Source organism: Myxocyprinus asiaticus, chromosome 26 (assembly GCF_019703515.2).
Source record: "Myxocyprinus asiaticus isolate MX2 ecotype Aquarium Trade chromosome 26, UBuf_Myxa_2, whole genome shotgun sequence".
NCBI classification, from domain to species: Eukaryota; Metazoa; Chordata; class Actinopteri; order Cypriniformes; family Catostomidae; genus Myxocyprinus; species Myxocyprinus asiaticus.
The window spans coordinates 20935655-20960158 of record NC_059369.1 but is presented as its reverse complement, the minus strand read 5'-3'; the positions used below and the strand labels follow the sequence as shown (position 1 = coordinate 20960158).

Here is a 24504-nt window from a genome sequence, read left to right as displayed (position 1 = left end):
CATGTTGTTCCAAACCCATACGACTTTCTTTCTTCCATGGGACACAATAGGAGATGTTAGGCAGACAGTCTCAGTCACCATTCACTTTCATTGTTTTTTATTGTTTCAGTGAAAGTGAATGGTGACTGAGACTAACATACTGCCCAACATCTCCTTTGGTGTTCCAAAGAAGAAAGTACTGGTTTAGAACAACATAAGGGTGAGTAAAAACTTACCTAAACTTACCCTTTAATAGCCTGACGAGGGATACTAAGTAATGCTCATGTCAACCAAATTTGCACATGATGCATGCAAAACACAGATGGATGCACATGTGACCCGCTGCTCTTGAATTAAATGTAAAATTTGCTCATTGAAATGGAACAGCATCATGAAGCATTCACTGATGATTGTGTGTTTACATATCTTTTCAGATCCCTGGCTGAGAAGCTGTAATAGGAGGTTAGCACAATAAATATCTCTCTCACCTGCACAAATGACAGAGCACAGTAATTGACATGATTACTCATGTGACTCATACCGTGAAAATACAATTTTTGAGGGAATAACACAGAGCCATTTAGAAATAAACTTTCAAGTGTTGTTCTACGGGCCAAACTAAATATTACACAAAATCAACATTCCAGTGGATTATGCACCAGCTGGCTTGGCTATAGTCATTTTCCTCCAGTTTAGCTCACACAAACCAAGGAATTTAAATTGACTAACAGCTGCTGAATGAGCACTTTTAATACCAAATTTCCTAAAGCCCACCCTTATCCTTCAAAATTCCAATCATTTAAAACTAAACTAAATTAAGGGCCAGTCATAGAACTACAGTATTTCAGGTGCTTCCTATGTCAATGCCTGATTGCACCTGTGTTTTTAAAATGAATGGAGTGGATTTTTTTAGAGTGGAAAACAAATTGTTAATTTGCTGTCCTCCGTTATATTCTCTGAGGTACTGGGTAACTATGATTTACTACCAGCTACACAAATGATTTTGTTTTATCATAAAATTCACAGACACACAATTATGCACAGGAATTTGAATTGAGTTTTCAGTATGATATAGATCCAAAAGTCTCGGATCCAAAAGTCAGAGACCACATTAAAAATCTGTGATTCAAAATCTAATTTAAACTTGTGAATAAACAGAAATTTTAGGTTTCTAAAAAAACTAAGTTAAATAAGTAAAATGTAAAATTCATAAAATGAAATATTTATGATTTTGCAATTTTAGGATCCTAGAAAAATAATTAAATAGGCATAAATGTGACATTTACTATGTTAATGCTTTGTAGAAAAGGTCAGATATTCTTGCATCCATTGAAGCCCGCAAGATGCTCTTTGGAACATTCTCAAATCATGCTGGGATAATGTGGATCATCAGGCTTTGCCAGAACTTGTGGAGTCCGTGTCAGCTTGAGTGCATGCTGTTACTAAAGAAAAAAGGGCAACATACCAAATGCAAAGCAATTCTTACATTTATTTTTTTCAATTCAACTTTTCACTCAGTTGTTTATGCTGAAAATATAATTTGTAATGAAAACATCTGTAGTGGTCTGAAACTTTTGGACCATACTGTATATGGTGGAGATCATGATATATGATCAAAACAACTAAAAAATATGTGATGCTTCAACTTATTTAATTACTAGTGCTTGTAAAATCATATTATTTGAGGCCACTGTGTAACTACATTAAGACCACTGTGTAAATCTAGCTATGAAATCAGACCTCAAAAGCCACAGCACATTAAAGGAGAAGATTTAAAGAGATTATTCACTGATGGGATTATCACAAAGACCTATGTGTTACACACACTTCCTATAATGAGGGATCTTTTCAAGCAACATAAGATATCCTCAAACAAACAGTTCAAGTTCTAAAAGCCAGCTGTGCTGGCCAAATGTTGTCTGAATGAAAGTGTCTATGCATGTCTACACATACCTTTACAGTTGAGTGTGTACGTGTCTGTGAAAGCTCCCAAGACCCATTAGCGTGGGTTTGTTGCCCCTGTCAAAGACCACCCATCTGTCTGGTTCACACTTAATACAGGGAGAGAAACTTGACTCTCGTTTAGCCTCCCAAAGAGGGCTTGAAAAGTGCACTGGACTCAGAGGTCCACTCCAAATGACCGACTATAGCAAACTGTCTGTAGACGACCAGCCAAGCATCACACACAGACACAGTAACGGAGAGGGTGAGTATAACAAAGAGTGAATAAGATAGGGGTTCAAAGAGAGAAGCTGACCATCTTTATGAATGTGAGAGAGGATATATGTTTGGGAATATTCTCAGAAAACTACTGTGCTTCTGTATTTGTGTCCCATTTGTGGCACTAAAATAAACCCTGAAAAATGTTAAATGTTACAGGGTTGTCAACACAACATGTTTTTATGAAAGAGATACATCAAGGGTTATTGCTGCCTTTATTTAAATTATAATGTGTGGTGATTTACAAGGCACATAAAAACTGAGTGACCCTACCAGAAATTAGTCTGTTCAAATTTTAAGCTCATGTAAAGGGGTTGAAATGAAGTACACTGAAAAAATGTTGAGCAAAAGAATGTGCTTCATGTGGTAACATCTAAATGAACTGGCTTGATAAAAGTCAAAAATATTATTAAACATAACCGAGTCAATCTTAATACATTAGATTACACCAACAAAATGAATTTTAAGGGTTAGATCAAGTAGAAATAGCTTCTTATGGTCACAATTGCAGGTTACATCTTTTTATAGTGTAGTGCTTTAGGCTTAGTGTTATGAATAATAAATAATGAATATTACTTGCAAGGCTGTAACCACATATTTAGGATTGCTGGTAAGAGTTTAAAAATTGGCAATTGAAAAACCCATATTTTGACCACTAATCTGAATATATGGTGGTTCTCCAATGTTTATGGAAGCTGTAGCCCTGGTACAGGTGGTCTGAGGTGGGAAAATATGTGTGACGAGGAGGAGGGTGGGGCCGGGCCGGGCCCATTTTAACTCCACAACAGCACATCCCTCCTCCTTCCCGGGTTTTGGCACCAATGTAACGGGGGTTAAAATGGGAAAGGAGGAGGCGGGAACCGGACGAACCATCAAAGTAATATTTAATTTAAACAAAAAGACACAAACATAAACACACACACGGCAGCTACATGTGGCTCTCTCTCTCCCGAACTGCCGCATCCGGCTCATCTTTATCCCTCTCCTTGTCTGATTAGTCCGATTGGGGGCCGGGCGTGAGCACTCACGGCCCGGCCCCACCCTCCTCCTTGTCACAATATGTTTTTTTGAAAGTTCATCATACTTTAACATTTCAAATGAATAATTATGATGAGGACAACAACAATAATAACCCTGAAATTTCTGGTGTAAATGACCTGAGACTGACCTATAAATGGAGACAGATAGAGAAATAGTTAGATAGTTAGAGCGAGAGACAAGAAAAGTTAATTTTAAAACCAAAGAAAGAAAGAAAGAAAGAAAGAAAGATGAAAGTACACAAGAAGGATGCAATCATTTAGTTACTGGTTGAGATAAGAGTTTCCCAATTGTTGTACGGGATCTGGCACTAATTAGCAGTAGTAGAGCTCTCATTGTGTGACACCAGTGCTTGGCCTTTCACAGCTCATTACTGTGTGTCCAATCAGTGCAGGCCAGTGTGACTGCTGTTTATTTACACACACAGCCAGCCATGGCAGCCATTTGGCAGCTTTCTCCACCAGGGACCCTTAAATACTCCCACATTGAGCTGAATCTGCACAGACATATTCAGAAACACATTATCAGACATGCTTGGAGAAAGCACACCATCACTTATGTTAACCCCCCAAACACACAAGTCTAAAAGGTGTACCTCAACACATTTACCATACATTAAAAGTGCATATCCGTGATCATGTCTGTTTATTTCTAGAGTACTTAAAGCTTTTAATTTGCACTTAATTGGCCACTGTGCCATTAGGTTACTTTAGGCCAGGGGACAGTAAGGTAAGTAATATCAAGTTAATTTGAACCAAAGCTAACGTTAAGATTCTCATGTTCAGTTTATTTAGTCAAGGATAGTTCACCTAAAATTGAAAATTCTCTCTTCGTTTACTCACCTCATGCCATCCCAGATGTGTATGACTTTCTTTGTTCTACAGAACACAAACAAAGATTTTTAGAAGAATATCTCAGCTCTGTTGGTCCTTACAATGCAAGTGAATGGTGATCAGAACTCATAAGGTCCAAAAAGGACATAAAGGCAGCATAAAAGTAATACATACAACTCCAGTGGTTAAGTCCATATCTTCAGAAGCAATATGTGGGTGAGAAACTCTCTCCAATATTTGAGACCTTTTGTTTTACTATAAATCTCCACCTTTGACCAGCCTCAACCAGTAGGGGGCTGAATGTGAAAGTCACTTACACACCAGAATGTGGAAGTGAAAGTGTAGATTTAAAGTAAAAAATAACTTGACTATTGATCTGTTTCTCACCCACACCTATCATATTGCTTCAGAAGACGTGGATTTAACCACTGGAGTCTTATAGATTACTTTTATGCTGACATTAAGTGCTTTTTGGACCTTCAAAGTTCTGGTCACCATTCACTTGCATTGAATGGACCTACATAGCTAAGAAATCCATCTAAAAATCTTTGTTTTCTGCTAAAGAAAGAAAGTCATACACATCTGGGATGGCATGAGGGTGAATAAATAATGAGAGAATTTTCATTTTTGGGTAAACTATGCTTTTAAATGTTTCACTGTCCCTACCACATTCAAATGTATTAAGTAAAATTAAAGTGTAATGTAAATGTACCTTTAGGAGTATGTTAATAAATAATATATTAAATTTTTTTCCTTAACATCTGTACATATAGATTGACATCCTCACAACAAGAACACTGAACATCTTCCACATGTATTGCGCATTAAGGTTGACTACTGTACATGTGGAAGATGTTCAATGTTCTTGTTGTGAGGATGTCAATCTATGACGTACAGATGTTAAGGATGCTTTCACACTCCACACTTATTTTGATCCTAGAATGGAGAGGACCTCATAGAAATGCACATAATGAGACAAGAAAACAAGTTACATTTGTATTTATTTTTATTATAAACAATTTACACATTAGAGACAGGAAACCACCTCTCTCATTGTTTTTCAGGTACGTTCCAACAGGAAATTCAGGGCACTTGGGGAAAAATATAATGCAGACCACAGAGCTAACTATTAACATACATTTACATAGTCAGCACAACAGTAACAACATAATTTGAAATGCAAATACCAGACCAAATCAAATTGGATCCAGCACATTCCTGATATGACATGCACTCATAAACAGCAACATACACAGACATCAAATACATAACTACCTGGAAATCTGACGATCCCTTTAAACCAGCCTATATTTAGCATGGGATTTATCAAAACACTCTGTATTTACAAACCAAATATATGAATTTTTGCTTCCTCACATGGAGGACAAATAAATTAATACAAGCTCTTGAATGCCCCACTTGGTGGTTGACATTCACCTCCACTGATCTCCAGTCAAAGCTGAGGTTTCTGATTGCCCTCTATTGGCTTGAAATACAATTGCACAACAGCATACGTTAATGGTAAACAATGTACATGCATTCACAACAGACAACACCAAAACAGCTCTGCTTAGAGAGCCACATGATACTTTTCAATAACTGACTCTCAATACAAAACTGCAAACATTATGCAAACACAAACACATCTACATATGAGCACTATGCCAGTAACACAACGTGTCTTGTGGAGATTCAAAGGAGGATAACAGCATGCTGACATGGGTTTTTGTTTGCACTAAACTGGACCAGGGAAGATCACTGCTTAGTAATTGACCAAAGGCACTTTGAACGGAAGGGAACAGACAAGTCCTTTTCCTTATGTATTAGGCTTTCAAAAACACTGTTTATACTGAATCTATCCATACTGGAAGAACACAAAACCAGCAAGGTGCGAAAGCTAAGAACATACAGTATGACAGGAACAGGCCTAGTATAGTACTTTACAGATCAGATGGGCTAATTTATTTGAAGGAAAAAAGACAAATTGGCCTTTGACCTTTTTGTTCAGTATTGTTTAGTGTATTTGCTCAAAGAACACTTTAGTACTACACTTCTGTAGTTCTGTAAATGTACATTAGACTACATAAAAGTAAACCAGAGAATTGTGACAGAGCTAAGAGTGTATTCTAACCACCTGGGTCTGTGGGTATATGGGATCTGTTAAACAGAACCACATTGTCTATGGTATATCTATTTGAGAAAATAACAACACTAACTTGTAACATCAAGATCACAGCACACAATATAACTCCATATTATATAATATGACTGAGATACTGAATTGCAATGATGCATGAGGACTTAAGATGATACAAAGTTTAGCTATATTGCTATTCCAGTTTATGTGCATATTCCGTAACATTAGAATAAACTGTAACTGTTTGGACAACAATGAACTGTCCACACTGCAACTGTGCACTGACGCATCATGGATTGTGGCTGATCTATGTCACCAGTTTGTGTATCATAAGTTTCTAAACTGTTTGGTAGAAGGGTGATAATAGAGGTGAAGCCGTGTTGGCATTTGAGGAATACTGATCATTAGAGACTGAATGGTTAAAGCTGAACTGATGTGGATGGTAGAGTTTGGATTGCATCTGTCTTTGATTTTCTGTTCACTCCGCAGCCATTTGCTCAATATGATCGCACAGCAGCTTGTATTGCTCTGAATGAGAAAGACAAAATGTGTGAATCATATCTACAAGGAACTAGTTACGGTACAACCTATAACTTAATGTAACTCTTTTCAATTTGGTGCAGAAAATCACTAAGAATATTTAAGAAGTATTTTATTGTTTATTTTTTTATGCAAATGACAATTTACCTTCATTGAGATTTCCAATGACTGCCTGTTTCTTTAAGAAGTCATTGCAGAGTTTCTTGCTCAGTCCAAAAGCAACCATGTTATGAGTGAATGTCCTAGACAAACAGAAACAAATGTATGGTAATAAACATAAATCTATACAGAAGCAAATGTAAACAAACAAACATACATGAAAGGTACAAAAGAAATTTGAACTTTTAAAACTTAAAAAAAAAATGTTTTGCATGGTGTATTTTAGGCTTTGACCACAGGGATAATTGTTGAGGGACAGGGTGGGGTTGGGGAGGGGGAAATAATGGGAGTTAAGTTGATTCTGTGTGTATATGTTTTGTTTATTCCATATTTCACATAAGAATCAATAAAAATGTTAATAGCAAAAAAAAAAAAAACAAACAAACAAAAAAAACACTTTGACATTTTTAAACATGTTAAAACACAATCTGAAACCAGACATTTATATCAGCGAATATTGTGAAACCAATGCCATGCGACTCACCCCAGCTGACCAAATGTAATGTTTTCATCAAATCTGGAGCTATCCTCTTTCTCTTCCTGGGTCATATGATGCCATTTTTCTCTGCAGGTACAAAAGAAGAGGTCAAGGTCAGGGGTCACTCACACTGTCACTTGTTTTCTTTCATTAGGCATATGAGAAACAATCAAGAACCAAGGACAACATGATACATCACTTTTAATGTTAACATATTTAGATTTAAAGCATCTTAAAACACATTACTACAAAAACTGGGAGGTTTATGGGGTTAAAAGGGTGTAAAAACAATCATACAAAGGACGTGTGTATTCACCAAACATTAGTGCTCATGCATATTGCAACTAACATGTCAGAATAGGGTTTAGTGATTAGTCAGCTGTAGCAAAGGTTCACAATAAAACAAAACAAAAGAGACAAAAATGTAATAATAAAAAGCATAGGAGCAACACATAACCACAGCATTGTTCAGTTCACGAACAGGACAAAATGCTCAGGCAAACTAACCAGTATGTTTTTTATTTCAATGTACAAAGCATTCAGTGCAAAACGCAAGTGGGCGTGAGTGTTTGCGCTATCTATGGGTGTATGCACGCAAACTTGGGGGTTTCGTATGTTAATGAAGTGGCGCAAAGCGCAATTGCCTATTTTTAGATGTTTTGAGAAGCACGTCTGTTTTCAGAGCAAAGTCTAAATTCAGTTCCTACAACTGCAATTTGGAGGTTCCACCAGCTGGTGGTAATATAGTTCATGTTCAAATTTTGAAAATATAATGGAACATCAAATTATGTCCCTGACAATCACTGTTGTAGCTGTTTTAGGAAACAAAAATGTATAAGATTTGAGTACAAATTTCTAGAGGACATGGTACATTTTTCAATTATTATTATTATTATTATTATTATTATTATTTTTATTTATAATTGTATTAATGATCTAATTTGACGTTTTTATTTATAATTGTATTAATGATCTAATTTAATGTTTTTATTTATAGTTGTATTAATGATCTAATTTAATGTTTTTATTTATAGTTGTATTAATGATCTAATTTAATGTTTTTATTTATAATTGTATTAATGATCTAATTTGATGTTTTAATTTATAATTGTATTAATGATCTAATTTAATGTTTTAATTTATAATTGTATTAATGATCTAATTTAATGTTTTAATTTATAATTGTATTAATGATCTAATTTGATGTTTTTATTTATAGTTGTATTAATGATCTAATTTGATGTTTTTATTTATAGTTGTATTAATGATCTAATTTGATGTTTTTATTTATAGTTGTATTAATGATCTAATTTAATGTTTTTATTTATAGTTGTATTAATGATCTAATTTAATGTTTTTATTTATAGTTGTATTAATGATCTAATTTAATGTTTTTATTTATAATTGTATTAATGATCTAATTTAATGTTTTTATTTATAGTTGTATTAATGATCTAATTTAATGTTTTTATTTATAATTGTATTAATGATCTAATTTAATGTTTTTATTTATAGTTGTATTAATGATCTAATTTGATGTTTTTATTTATAGTTGTATTAATGATCTAATTTGACGTTTTTATTTATAATTGTATTAATGATCTAATTTGACGTTTTTATTTATAATTGTATTAATGATCTAATTTAATGTTTTTATTTATAATTGTATTAATGATCTAATTTGAAATTTTATTTATAATTGTATTAATGATCTAATTTAATGTTTTTATTTATAGTTGTATTAATGATCTAATTTAATGTTTTTATTTATAATTGTATTAATGATCTAATTTGAAATTTTATTTATAATTGTATTAATGATCTAATTTAATGTTTTTATTTACAATTGTATTAATGATCTAATTTAATGTTTTTATTTATAGTTGTATTAATGATCTAATTTAATGTTTTTATTTATAGTTGTATTAATGATCTAATTTAATGTTTTTATTTATAGTTGTATTAATGATCTAATTTGATGTTTTAATTTATAATTGTATTAATGATCTAATTTAATGTTTTTATTTATAATTGTATTAATGATCTAATTTGAAATTTTATTTATAATTGTATTAATGATCTAATTTAATGTTTTTATTTATAGTTGTATTAATGATCTAATTTAATGTTTTTATTTATAATTGTATTAATGATCTAATTTGAAATTTTATTTATAATTGTATTAATGATCTAATTTAATGTTTTTATTTACAATTGTATTAATGATCTAATTTAATGTTTTTATTTATAGTTGTATTAATGATCTAATTTAATGTTTTTATTTATAGTTGTATTAATGATCTAATTTAATGTTTTTATTTATAGTTGTATTAATGATCTAATTTGATGTTTTAATTTATAATTGTATTAATGATCTAATTTGATGTTTATATTTATAGTTGTATTAATTATCTAATTTGTATTCATATTTTTCCACCTGTTGTCTTAGAGTGATTTTTAAGTTACTGCAAAAGTGGCCAGTGGAAGAAGTTGGAGAGGGTAAAATGTTTGGATTTGGGGAGGTTATTATATTAGATGTTTTTTGACCACTTTGTCATCTTAATTACATTTTCATTTAGTTTCAAATGTAATTTGAATAAATATTTTTGGTTTTAAGTTTTTCGTATTTCAATAAATGAATAATTTTTTTTTTAAAGAAAAATCAACTTTGAGCAAAAAAAAATAAATAAAAAATAAATAAATAAAATGATCTATCGATCCCCAGCCTAACTTGGAAGGTCGATACAATCACTGTTAATACTAGCCATGATTTCTGTCACTTCACCAATATGATTAATAACACTTACATTCTCTATAGTTTAACAGAGCCTACAACCAAAACCTGACGAGAACCACATTTTCCATGCGTATAAAAATACCTGACATTCAACTAAAGGACGCAGTTAATGCACAAAAGAATGTAAGCCCATATTTCGATTCTTCGAATTAATTGTATACAGAATTAATTTACACTACTAACTTCATATGAATGTGCAGTCTTTGTTTATATTGTTGGTGCTTGAGGGAATGGACAATATAATAGGATGCAGATGGTAAAATAAACAGAGAAAAACCTCAGAATTAAACTGCAATTGACCCAGTCCATTTGCGCTCTGCGCACACCAATTCGCCAAACCCACTTGCGCCTAGACTTAGCATATGCTTGAAAAAAATACCAAAACTTCATGGTCGTCATGCCCTTTGACTTTGCGCTTATGATTTATCATAGCGCTGTGCTTAGCGCTCTTAAAATAGGGCCCCAAATGTCATACTCTAATAAATAAATGTTACAATATTCCTCTATTTTAAAAGTCCATACTAAGACTTCAGTGATATTTTACTTTATTTTGATTTTACATATTTAATTGCAATATTTGTAGAATAGAGGAAAGATCCATGCTTCCGAACTTAAATTTTTCATCTGCAAAGTGCTTGCTAGAGACTGCCTCTGGACAGCAACATAAGGGCTGCTTAACATCATGAAAAGGATTTTTAGTGAAGAAAATGTGAGTGATGCTTGTCCATGCAAAACTCACGGCCACGATGCTAGAATGATGTGGGTGGTTGCAAGGTCATTGCTATGGGGTTCATTAGGTGACAACTAAATATGATGTTTCCATCTAACTGCCCCATTTAAATTTTGAGCTTGTACATAGACACAAGTACTTCATATTGAACTTGCAGTCATGCATGACGTGTAGGCTTGAGTAAAAATTCCACAATGCCTTTGAGATCAGAACAGAAATTAGTGTTATGTAGACATAAAATGGACTCAAAGAATTGCACCAAAGTCAAATGTAACCAACATGAGTCAGTGCTTTTTTGGTTAACCCTTCATGACCTGAGGTTTCCTTTGCATAGTGATGAAAATATTATCAGAATATTACACTGCTTCCTGTCTGTATACTGCTCTAATACTGGTCATTGTGACTTTCAAGTGAAATGCATCACATCCCACAGTGTGTGAATATGAAACACTGGCCCAATTCTGTCACTTTATAATCTCTAAACTTCCACCCCATTTATCCAGTTCATTCTTTACACTTTTACTCTCCATTTAGTTCCAAGTCATCTAACTTTCTACATCTCTCCTTCTTTTTTATCTTCCTCTTTCTTGCCATTCCCATCCCTGTCTAGCAGTGTCAGCAGACCGAATGAAAGACAGACCTTTCATCTTTCTCTTCCTCAGCCGTCCGCCTGCGTGAGGCAGCAAGGCACAGGGAGATAAAGGGTTAAAGTCACATGTACAGAGAGACAGAAAGAGAGAGTCACAGAGAAACAGAAAGGCAATAGGGATGATGAGCAGTGTGGAAGTGTAAACCACATCACAGTGTAAAGCTGCAGATATTTCCAATACAAATCCTCCGTAACACTGTCATGCGGACCAGGCACGCAGTCACGCACCTCAGCTGAAATGTCTTAGCAGTTTATTGCAACATCATTAACGTCGTCATTCATCTAATCACAAACAATTTACAGTAAATGCTGAATCTCCCCCTCTGGCTTTAACAGACTCACAAACACAGTCTAAACAAACACAGTCTAAACAAACACACAATTTATCATGTTCATTAGGTGCCGTGCAAAGCCTATTTTATTTAATAGCACAATATATTAGGAGCGAGAAAAGGAGAGCTTTATAAATATAATTACAGTAAATAATTTGAAAAACGTTGCATTTGCTCACCTGGTGGTGGGAGATCTTTTATTTCTCTCACAATGGACGGCATCAAAAAATGCAGCATTCCAAAACCTCAAAGTGTGCCTTTAGAAAGAGATAAAACAGATATAATCAGACCACAAAACAGCTGCTTCAGAGATTTTTAGCTTTAATATGCAGACAAACTCTACACTAAACTATACTATACTACACTATACATTAAACTCTCAAGCCTGCTTTCCTGTTTTAAGGACCATACATTTTTTTTTTTTGCATTGTGTCATTATTTTCATGACAATTAATCACCCCCCCTACCATTCTCATTACCATAATAAGAAAAAAGGTCACTCTCATTACCGTAATGCAAAAAAAAAAAAAAAAAAAAATAATATATATATATATATATATATATATATATATATATATATATATATATATATATACACACACACACACACACACACACTGTATAACATTTAAATTATACATTATTTATACATAATTGTATTGTCATTAAAGGTATAGTGGTTGGTTGGTTTGAGGTCTTAATGTGGTATGGAGCATTTAAGATCTGTCGAGAGCGCTTCTTTAGCAACAGAGTCTGCTTGTTCATTTCCAGGGATTCCACAATGGCCAGGTACCCAAAAAAAGTATATATAAAAATTCGGAGCCTCCAGAGCTGACAGTTTGATTAAAATCTTTACAAGAGCTAGATGGTCATTTTTAGTGATGTGAGAGCTTGAAGACATGATTTTGAATCTGTTATTATTAAGAAATGCCTCTGTTGTGTGGTCTTAATGTAATCCAGAGCTAAGATAATAGCATTGATTTTTCTGAGGTTCCAGGGAGGATCTAGATGAGGTTTAATCCATAATCCAGGAGGTTGAATATACCTTGGTTTACTCTCATACAGACATTAATATTTGGGTGAAAAGATTGCAAGATAGGCTGGATTTTCTTTGTTAGTCTTCAACTTTGATGTGTATTGTAGGGCTCATTTGAGGTGTCTGTTCTCCAGAGAAAGTCCATTAGCCTCTATATACAGACTTTGTATTGGAGATGTTCTGAAGGCCCCCAGTGCTAAACATATGCCTTTATGGTGGACTGTGTCCAAAAGCTGGATATATGATTTCCTGGCTGAGCCATACACTATACTTCCAGTCCAAACGTGATCTTATCAGCGTTCTGTAAAGGTTTAGCAGAACTGAGCTTTCTCCAAGTAATTTGGTCTCCTTGATAACTTTGATGGGATCTCTATCCATAAATAACTCTGGGCAAGGATGAAGAGAGCGTAATTGGCAAAAATGCATACAGACTGTTTTGGTCTTTGAAAACTTGAGTCCGTTGGACACTGACCAAGCCTGGACTCTATTAACTGCAAGCTGGATTTTTCAATCAATACAGTGAACTTCAGATCCAATGATTTTCGTAATGCTGTTTATTTTGATGCTAAAAAGGGTCACTGATAAAATGCTTCCTTGAGGAACTCTCAAAACTTTTGTTTGTGTGAGTCAGATAGGGTATTACCTACCCTGACTTTAAAATGTCTATTTGATAAAATATTGGCAGTAAATGTCCTCTAAAACCAAGTTGATGTAAATCTTTAAAAATACCAAAAATACCATACCATATTACGTTGTATCGTAAGCTTTTTCCAAGTCAAAGAAGACAGCAACAGCATGTTCTTTTTTGATAAAAGCATCACGAACATAGCTTTCAAGGCTGATAAGGTGATATATAGTGCTTCTTCCTTTTCTAAATCCACCTTGCTCATTACTTAGAAGATGTTGTGATTCCAGCATCTATACCAGACGTTCATTGACCATTCTCTCCATGGTTTTACATAAACAACTCATCAAGGCCATAGGCCAGTAGTTGGCAGGATCATTATGATCCTTTCCTGCTTTCGAAATAAGAATAATTTATTTTTCCTTCCAGGAATATGGAACATACCCCGATACCTATATGGAGTTAAAAAAAATTTAAAGCAAGGACAGGATAAAATGAGGAAAATTCTTAAAAAATTGATAGTGAATATTGTTCAGTCCAGTGGCAGTATCATGTAATCTGTTTATGGCCTGCCACAGCTCTTCCATAGTGAAAAGTTTATTAGAAGGTTCCATATTATTAGATGAAAAGTTAACTTCTTTCTTTTCTTTCGGAGCTTGATACGTTTGAAGGGCAGGAAGACAATTCTCAATAGATGAGTTCTTTTCAAAAGTTTCTGCTAGAATATTTGCAATTTCTTGTTTTGTTTTTAACACTGAGCCTTGGTATTTAATATGTTGAATTTGAGGTCCACTATTCCAACCCTTCATTCTTTGAATGAGATTCCAGACCTTTTTCGCTGGAGTATTTGATTTTAAACTAGACACAAATTATCTCCAACTTTGTTTCTTTGCCTCATTTATTACTCTACGTGCTTTAGCACTATTTATTTTGACTTTAATGAGGTTTTTGGTTGATAGACTTCTGAAGAATCTTCTTTCAGCTTTCTTTTGCTCTTTTATAGCCTTACTGCAGTTGTCATTAAACCATGGCAGCCGTTTGCATTTTGTATTTCCTGATGTTTATGGGATGGTATTGTTAGCTATGGAAATTATTAAAATTCTGGTAAAAGGAGGTTGCTATTTAGTGTGATGCAACTGTGTATCACATCATTTCTAATTAAAATAGCTGTTACCCAGAGGCACGTCTATTGTTTGGGCCAAAAGAATAAAAAATTGTCAAGTTTTTAAAAGAGAGGGTAGAGTCCACCCAAACATGAAAATTCTCTAATTTTTCACTTACCCTGATTCCATCCCAGATGTGTATGACTTTCTTTCTTCTGCAGAACACAAATAAAGATTTTTAGAAGAAGATAGAGTTCTGTCAGGTCCTTATAATTCAAGTAAACGGGTGCCAGCACTTTGACAGTCCAAAAGTCACATTTAGGCAGCATAAAAGTAATCCAGTCGATCAATGAATGTCTTCTGAAGCAAATCAATATGTTGTTTGTGTAAAAAAAAAATAATCTAAAATTAAAATTGTATTAACTTTTAAAAAAGCGCATCCTGCCAGCAGCTGACGCATCATGTAGCTGTCACGAGAGTTCGGCCATTTCAAACAGCATCTGAGCCCTGGACGGACGCACAGATTTTAAGTTAAAAACATTGTAATTATCAACTTGTTTCTTACATAAATATTTCGATTCGCTTCAGAAGACATTCATTGATCGACTGGAGTCATGTGGATGACTTTTATGCTGCCTAAATGTGACTTTTGGACACTTGCATTATAAGGACCTGACAGTGATTGATCTTCTTCTAAAAATCTTTACTTGTGTTCTGCTGAAGAAAGACAGCCATACACATCTAAGATGGTATTAGGGTAAGTGAATAATGAGAGAATTTTGAATTTTTGGGTGAACTATTCCTTTAATATTATTACATTCATTGTACTAAATGTAATTTATGCTGATTTTAATCATAAAAAAGTGTCTGACCAGGATTTTCATTACTTTATAATTTTTTTGCATTATAGTAATAAGAATGAGGGTAGGGTGTACTTACTGTATTTTTCATAAATAATTATACAAATTTAAATCAGAATACACTTTCAAAAAGGTCTTAAAGGGAAGTTCACCAAAAAATGAAAATGCTCTTATGAGCAATATGAATATGAGGTGTGGGTGAGAAACAGAACAACATTTAAATCATTTTTTACTCTAAATCTGTTGTGTTGTGCCTGTTTAGTTTCACTTTCACATCTGAATGTGAAAGTTAAAGTGGAGATTTAGAGTAAAAAAAGACTTAAATTTTGTTACGTTTCTCACCCAGACCTATTATATCGCTTCTGAAGATATGGATTTTAACACTGGAGTCTTACGGATTACTTCTGTGTTACCTTTATGTGATTTTTGTACCAACAAATGTCTGATCACCATTCATTTGCATTGTATGGACCTACAGAGCTGAGATATTCTTTTAAAAATCTTTGTTTGTGTTCTGTGGAAGAGAGAAAGTCATACACATCTGGGATGGCATGAGAGCGAGTGAATGATGAGAGCATTTAAATTTATGGTGAACTATCCCTTTCAAAACAGGCTTCATTTTGTTTATGCAAAATACTTACTAATATAAAAATACATATTTTTTTCTTTTGATTTTGAGGTGAAATATGACCTAGACTTTTCTTTGAGAGATTCACCCATTTATACATTTGAAACAGCGTGACTTTTGTAAACATTCTGTAAAAATGTATTAATGTTGCTACCAGCATTCATCCAAACTGAGAGACAAGATCAAATCATTTTCCGTCGCAATTGACAGCGAGTCACAAATGCTGTCCATAGAAATTAAGTTGTAAATACTTATTTAAAATATGGATTACTTAAATGGAAATGAATACATTTGTAACAACTTAAGCTGTTCCTTTCAGTAACTTTTGGAAAAACAAAAGATTTTTGACAACCAACCAAATAGGCTGCTGTTTGAGGTGTGTGTACAGGTAAATCTTCTCTTCTTCCTTCCTCTCTGGGGAAAGTGGGGGAGAAACTACAGTGTACACAAGCAGAGAAAAGCACAGTTAACAACTTATTTCATTCACACACCTGTAAACATTATTGCATTTCTAAAGTGCATTTTTTTTTACACCCGACACAATCCCTGTGAAGCAACCTAGGCTTAAGTATCTTGTTCAAGGGCACAAGTGAGGTAGCACATGAACCCACAACCTTAGGGTTACCAGCCCATTTTCTTAACCACTAAGCCACACCTCCACTATACACACTATAACTTTGATTAAGACATTTAGACTGGTATACACAGGATGAGACTTTGTCCAAAAGAACATGTACAAATAGAATCAGTAAAATCAAAAAGGCATTAGTAAACTAAACTAATGGAATAAACTACCTGGAGTTTTGGTCTTCTGCACAGCTGCTCTGTCTGTGTCCCTGAGGAGAACATAATGAGAACAAGATGAGTTAGTAAGGAACAGTGCCTTCATAAATTAGACAAAATGATTAGGACAGAGTAGATGATGCTAACTCATTCTTTCGGCCTATGGGTCCTCTCAGTTTGCTCTCAAGACCCCCAAAGAATCCTTTAACATCGGTCTTAGCTGAGGTGTTTTTGAGAAGCCGCTCTGCGATATCCTTCTTCCCAGAGAGCCAGACCTTTCCACTGCGCAGGTACGAGTCAACCCCCCCGCTGGGCCTCTCCAGTAGCTCTGTGGGAGACAGCTGGGACTTACCTGTCACACACACACATTTTAATGAGAAATTGAAAATAGAATTAATTACAAAGTCATACTGGGCATACAAACACTGTGTACATTAGGAGTGTGAATCTTTAGGTTCCTAAAGGGGAAGGAGTCACAAACTGATTCCAAAACGATTCTAGATGTATTTAAATTTTTAAGCAACACAGAGGTGAAAATCCTTGGTGATTTAAGTTGTCTCGTTGCCATTTTGTCCAAAAATTTCACAATAAAGCCTAACTAAAATGTTTATGATGACCAACTCACAGAAATAATTCTGTGTGAATTAAATGCTGTATCAAAGTGGCTTTAAATTGCGGAATTGCAGAATTGCCAATAAGCACTTGTTTTGTTTTCAAGGTTTTAAATATTTGATACATCATGTTTTGTATTGTGTATGCTTTTGATAATTAATTTAAAATTCTAATTAAGAATTTTTGTGGATTGATACAGAGTCATTTGAGGAAGAATCACAATGCATTGGTGAAAATATTTTCCTCCCATTCCTAGAATATATACCAGGTCACTGTGCTGACACAATCAAACTTCCCTTGAAAGCATATTGTAATTGCAATTGCCTAATTGGCTGCTATAGAAACACCAAGAGGCATCAAACCCTGCAAGTTACATCTGAGTCATCATTTGTAACAGGAACTGGGAGGAGGTCAGGACATTTTTTCATCAGATTATTAAATTGCACACAATATCACAGCATGCTTGCTTAACTTTGTGGACAGACTTACCCATGTAGTAATATGTGAAGCACATGGTCATGAGATGTTTGGCGGGGCTATAATCATCCATCTGGTAACATCTGTCAATCAATTAAATCTGGGTCACATGCGAGCATAAAAACGGCATTAAACCTGACTCTCCACGAAGTCTACAGAAAATTGGTGGAGCAGCTCTCAGTCAGACTGTTTGGAGTAGCTTCCAAGTAACATCAAATATAAACAGCAGCGATGTCATCGTTGATGTACTTACTCAAACAAGACAACAGCAAAGGACTGCACCAGCCTGTAGAACGTCTGTTCGCTCACACATTTGGAGTGACAGCGCTGCAAACACAATGCACTGTTATCATCACAACTGTGTGTATATTAGCATATATGTGTTATTATACAGGAATTCTTTTCATCTTTGGACAAACTGAATGATCTGGTACAGTATACACAGTAGAGTCTATATGGACTGTTTAAAATGTGCTTGATGTCTATTGAGGTTGGTTATTGCTTTTTTTTACCTGTGCACTGACATATTTGGCAAACCACTCCCTGCCCTTCCCATTCTCTCCAGTGCACAACTCTCCAAAGCGAGCCTTCTCCTCCTGATCAAAGTCCTCTCTGTGAGAGAGAAAAAATAAACAAAAAATGGAACAAGAAGTAGTGGCAGGGAGATATGGAGAGGAAAGGAGAGAGATAAAAAAGCAACATGAACTTACTTTTAAGAACACACTACCCCACACACAGGAATTCAGTTCAGATTAAATTTCATTTAAAAAGATAGTTAATCCAAAAACGAAAATGATATCCTAAATTTGCTTAAAACTGTCTTCAGTTGAACAGAAAATGAGATATTTTCCAGAATGTTCAAGTTGCTTGTTTCCATACAATGAAAGTAGACAATGACAGAGGCGTTCATGCTCGAAAAAGGACAAAAAAAAAAAAAAGTACCATAAAAGTAGTCCAAATGACTTGTGTGCTATTTTCAAGTCTGCTGAAGCCTATGATTGCTTTGTGGGAGGAACAAACATAAATTTAAGTTGTTATTCATGTCGATGACATCAAATGTCATTGGTTTGCATGTACGTATCTCGTGAACGATAAAGACAGGCCAGGTTTGAATATGCACAAGCGATTTGAGATCTAAAGATTTGAGATCTGTGGCAAAAGGGAACGTTTTCAGCAGAGAATGTCTTAAATTTTGGTCTGTTCCTCACACAAAGTTATTGTAGAGCTTCAGAAGATTTGGAATATAGTGCATGAGTAATATGGACTACTTATACGGTGCATTTATGGAGTGTATCCTTGGTTTTATCCTTTTTGGTGCATGACAGCCTCTGGTCACCACTGGTCGCTGTGTTGGAAACAAGCAGCAAAATCTCCTTTTGTGTGCGTGGATGAACTATTCACTTTAGCTGTAGTTTGTGGTGCACATTACCTTCCATGGAAGAGCCTTTGCACATAAGTTTTCATGAATGCTCGAATTTCTGTCTCCTCTGTGTCCTCTGCACTGTGACTAGAGCAGGATGAGGAACACCGCGTGCTTGAGACGTGCGATGGCGATTCTGTGCCCTCGTTCTCACTGTCGGCAGACTCGGTAGTGTCACTGTCATTTCCTTCATCTTCTCCTCCGTGGCTGGTGTGTGTGGGGACCATAGGCTCTGGTAGAAGGGGCTCCATGGTGGTGCCACTCACAGGCTCAGGTACGAGAGGCTCAGCTGAGAAAAAGTCTGCCCCAGGACCAACATAAGAGGGTGCTGTGCCTTCTGAGGGTGAGTCAAAGTCTATGAGGTTGCTTACCATAGCCCCCTCCATTGTGTTATGGGGGTATTACAGTCACTAGGATGAGCTATGGTGATGTCAGTACAAAAACCCACAGAGAGAACCTATGTTTCTACAGTAGCTCCAGAATCTCTTCACAGTAGCTGGACCTGAAATTAAAAGGTTTTCTTTGAAAGAAATTATGTTTAGGAAAATACAAACAAAATTATATCATTTAAAGGGGTCACAACATGCCCCTTTTTTATTAATTTAATATGTTTCTTGAGGTTCACTTATGATTTTAGTAATGCTGACAGTCAATTAAAATGTTTAATCATGATTAATTGCATAATTTTTTCGTGATTTCATGATTAACATTTTTCAAACAAAGCCTTCCACAGTATAAAATAGAGATTTACTAAAATAACACCAACTCAAGTAACATTAAAGGGTTAGTTTACCTAAAAATGAAAATTCTCATCACTTACTCACCCTCATGATATCCCAGGTGTGTATGACTTTCTTCACCAGAACCAGAAAAATTGAAAAATATCTTAGCTCAGTAGGTCCTTAAAATGCAAGGAGATGGTGATCCGACTTTAGAAGCTCCAAAAAGAACAGACAGCCAGCATAAACGTCATCCATACGACTCCAGCGGCTAAATTAATGTCTTCTAAAGCGACACAATCATTTTTGGTGTGAAAAAGATCAATATTTAAGTACTTTTTAACTCTAAATAATCGCTTCCGGTCAGCAGCGGTATGCGCGTGTGACGTAATCGCATTGGCATGTGCGACACATCCGGAAGAGCAGCACTGTTTACAACCGAGTAGAAGGAATGCTGCACAGAAACTTCGTTGGTTCTGGTTTAGATCTGTATTTGTATCGGTTTCTTTACTCACAATAGTGCATCTGTGTGCGTATCCTGGATGTCTCAACTGAGAGAACATGAGATTAAGTCTGTAACATGCCAACGCGAATACATCACACGAGAGAACGCGTGAACTCAGTGCTCTCGTGAAGCTTACCGGAAGTGATGGTTTATAGTTAAAAAGTACTTAATCTTTTGTCACACCAAAAGCGATCGTATCACTTTAGAAGACATTTATGTAATCCGATGGAGTCGTATGGATGACGTTTATGCTGATTATCTGTTCTTTTTGGAGCTTCAAATGTCAGATCACCATCCACTTGCATTTTGAGGACCTACTGAGCTGAGAATTTTTATTTTGGGTGAACTATCCCTTTTAATGTTACCCAAAATCTAAGTGGGAGGTTGACTAATTAAAAGAACTAGTCCCCATGGGTTGTGTGCAATGGGCATTAAATCTCTTAAATGCTAATCCTCCACAATATTAATTGGCTGGCAGACTGTGGCTATCTGCTTTGTTACAGTAATCGTAAGCTGCATTCACGATTCACATCACGGCATCACCTGCATCAAGTGTCGCTTTGAACTCCACATGAAAAGCGCTTGCAGACAACGTCTTATTCTGCATTTTAGTGATAGTAAAGATTTAACATGAATCTGTGGTAATTAAATAGCACCTTACAGGAGCTGTAAAGTCCCATCAGGGCTTGTTTTGTACAACAAATAGCGTTAAGAGGTCCTTTCTCCATCATTTGATCAATGACAAGGAATCGCTGTTCTGTGTGTGTTGTAGTGTTTACGTCAGTGTAATGACTCCAGGTGGACACGTCGCTAAATTTCCACCCTACTCCAACAAGTGGTTAGAACTCACATTTCTACCATGACTTGAATTGCAGCTTTGGGAAGTCAAAATGAATAATAAAAAAAGCCTATATAAATTCTGCATGTAGTCATTAATGTTATACCTGCACTGTAACACAATTCTTGCTCAGAAAAGCCCTGAAACTAGGCATGTTACATCAAAACCCTGATAAATGCATTTAGATTGATAGGACAGTTATGTAATGCAGTGTTGGAAGAGCGTGACTTGGCTGGCGCACTAACGCACACACACATATACTCTGGGCTGGACTCTGTGCTCTGTGAAAAATGATGCCTGCTTCTTTTCATACTAATCGATGAGAGGCACAATGTGGGGAAAAATTTATGTTATTGTTATTGTTTATCCATTTTCAAATTTCTAACAGAAAAAAGGAAAATTACAGTAAATATGAAGTGCTAAAATCAATACCACTCATCTCAATACTTGTGTCAACCCAATCAGAGGTCCCCGGCTCAAAATGTTATCTGTGATTTTTTTTTTTTTTTTTTTTTTTTTTTAAACAGGTGAAAGATATACATTAATGATGATGAAAGCCAAAATATGAAATGCCATTAATCAATATTTACTGATTACTCCATTATTTCGTGAGGGGGGCTTGATATAGGTAGGTATTGCACTAACTGAACAGCAACATGTTGCTTATTCTTTTGTCATTAATAATTTTTATTGATTCCACACTCAAATCAACACAAACAGCACATGAAAACAGAATCAACTTTCAACAAAATATACCCCCCCTCCCTCCCCCCAACATACATCCCAGTGGTCAGACACGAATAATAACAGACACACATACAAGCAGACAGTCCAAAGAAAATACACAGACATAAAAAAAATTAAAAAAATCCTCGCCTCATCACCCAAAATACAAAGTCTGGGGCAGAATAAAATCTGAGTGCTCAGGATCTCACAGACACAACTCTGAACCCTTGACCAAAACTCTAATTGAATCTTAGTACAATACCAAAAAACGTGGGCTATGTCCCCATCCTCTGATTGGCATCACCAACATGTGGGTGTATCTTTAAGACCAAGCCTATGCAATCTAGAGGGTGTCCAATAAAAACGATGCAGAATCTTAAACTGAATGAGGTGCATCCTTGCATCCCTAGACACAGACATGACATTTTTTTAAATCCTACCCCATTCGTCATCCTTCAGTACTAAATTCAAGTCTTTTTCCCATAACTTCTTGAGAGATGTCAAAACCCCGTCCCCTAGACTCTGAATTAGCCAGGAATAGTACGCTGAAGCCTTGTGACCCTTTCCAAAGCCGCTAGTATGATCTCAAGAGTGTCCACAGCTTTAGGGGGATGCGTACTACACCCAAAGATGGTACAAAGTAGATGGCGCAGCTGTAAGTACCTGAAGAATTGAGATCTGGGAATCCCAAACTGCTGTGTAATATTTTCAAAGGATCTCAATGCAGCGTAGCAACTCCCTTCTCAATCCATTCTGTCCAGCAAAAAGGAGACTTGTTATTACACAATTTAGGGTTTAACCAAATACTTAATGTCCGAATTGAGCACGCGGGAAACTTTTGTCCACACTAACTGCATGTGTGAGATAACGGGATGTGTCTTTACTTCTCCATGCAGCTTGGTAAAAAGACATTGCAATGGCAAGATAGGGACAAGGACCTCCTGTTCAATAAAGAGCGAGGGAGGAGCTCTTTCAGGTGGAAGCGACCAATGCGCCAAATGTCTGAGACCAAAAGCATAATAGTAAAACAATATTTTGGGGAAAACTAACCCACCTTTGTCAATTGGCCTGTGTAACTTGTTAGAATGCATTCGAGGGCGCTTACCATTCCAGATAAAAGATTTAGCAATACTATCAAATTGTTTAAAATAAAAGAGGGGAACTTCAATGGGGAGAGACTGTAATAGGTAGTTAAATTTTGGAATATTTTTATAACATTAACCTTCCCAATCACAGATAAATGTAATGAAGCCCACCTTTCCACATCACTCAAACATTTTTATTAAAGGGTCAAAATTAACTCAATCAAATACATTTGCTGGGAATAAAATACCCAAATACATAATGCCCTGTTTGGGCCACTGAAAGGTTCCTGGCTGAAAAGCAGTTACCGGGCAGAACGCTGTCAGAGCCAGAGCTTCGGATACAGACCAATTAACTCTGTATCCCAAAAATTTAGAGAAGGAATTAATCATTCTGTGGAGGAAACGCATAGATCTAGTGGGGTCAGAAATTAATAATAAAATATCATCTGCGTAGAGCAAAAGCTTACGCGCCACACCTCTTGCCATCTCCCCTGGAAAATCATTCTCCTTTCTTATCGCGGCTGCTAATGGTTCCAGAGCAAGACAGAACAATAATGGGGAAAGAGGGCAACCCTGCCGGGTGCCCCTATCCAGAGTAAAATAATCTGAAATTATTCCATTCGTTTGTACCACTGCTACAGGGTGTCTATAAAGTAACTTAATCCAACCAATAAATGTACTCCCGAACCCATACATTTCCAAAATCTTAAAAAGATAATCCCATTCTACCATATCAAATGCCTTTTTGGCGTCAAGTGAGATGGCAGCGACCGGAGTCTAATCATTTGCTACTGACCACATGATATTGATTGAATGCCTAATGTTGTCAGAAGAGCTACGGCCCTGAATAAACCCCGCTTGATCTGTATGTATAAGAGATGTCATAATCGGTTAGCCAAAATCTTTACATCTAGCTGGATCAGGGAAATTGGACGGTAACTCTTACACTCGCTTGGATCTTTGTCTTTTTTAAGAATCAGACTGATCCTGGCTTGTGTCATGGTTGGTGGGAGCTTTCCATTCTTTAATGATTCCGTATAAACTTCTAGTAAAAGTGGAGCCAATTCCGTAGCATAGGATCTAAAAAATTCAGCGGCAAAACCATCTGGCCCCGGAGCCTTGCCTCTAGGTAAGGCCTTAATTACCTCGTCAAGCTCCTCCAAGGTTATCTCATAATCAAGAGAATGTTTTTGCT

General features: G+C 35.6%; 1 protein-coding gene across 2 annotated transcripts in view; it reads right to left on the bottom strand.

The window, feature by feature from the left end:
* Positions 1-5058: 5058 nt before the first annotated feature.
* The window catches only part of LOC127417396 (uncharacterized protein KIAA0513-like), a 32065-nt gene continuing 12619 nt past the window's right edge, over positions 5059-24504 (bottom strand). The window contains exons 2-13 of one of the 2 annotated variants that reach the window (XM_051657425.1): positions 19446-19938; positions 18529-18628; positions 18270-18343; positions 18029-18099; positions 17075-17279; positions 16940-16980; positions 16501-16579; positions 12072-12149; positions 11552-11581; positions 7391-7471; positions 6895-6989; positions 5059-6735 (exon numbers count right to left, since the gene is read on the bottom strand). In XM_051657425.1, the coding sequence (XP_051513385.1) occupies positions 6686-6735; positions 6895-6989; positions 7391-7471; positions 11552-11581; positions 12072-12149; positions 16501-16579; positions 16940-16980; positions 17075-17279; positions 18029-18099; positions 18270-18343; positions 18529-18628; positions 19446-19822 (1281 nt within the window). In that variant the 5' untranslated portion in view covers positions 19823-19938 and the 3' untranslated portion in view covers positions 5059-6685. The remainder of the gene's footprint in view (positions 6736-6894; positions 6990-7390; positions 7472-11551; positions 11582-12071; positions 12150-16500; positions 16580-16939; positions 16981-17074; positions 17280-18028; positions 18100-18269; positions 18344-18528; positions 18629-19445; positions 19939-24504) is intronic. The other variant, XM_051657426.1, reaches the window with a different exon arrangement.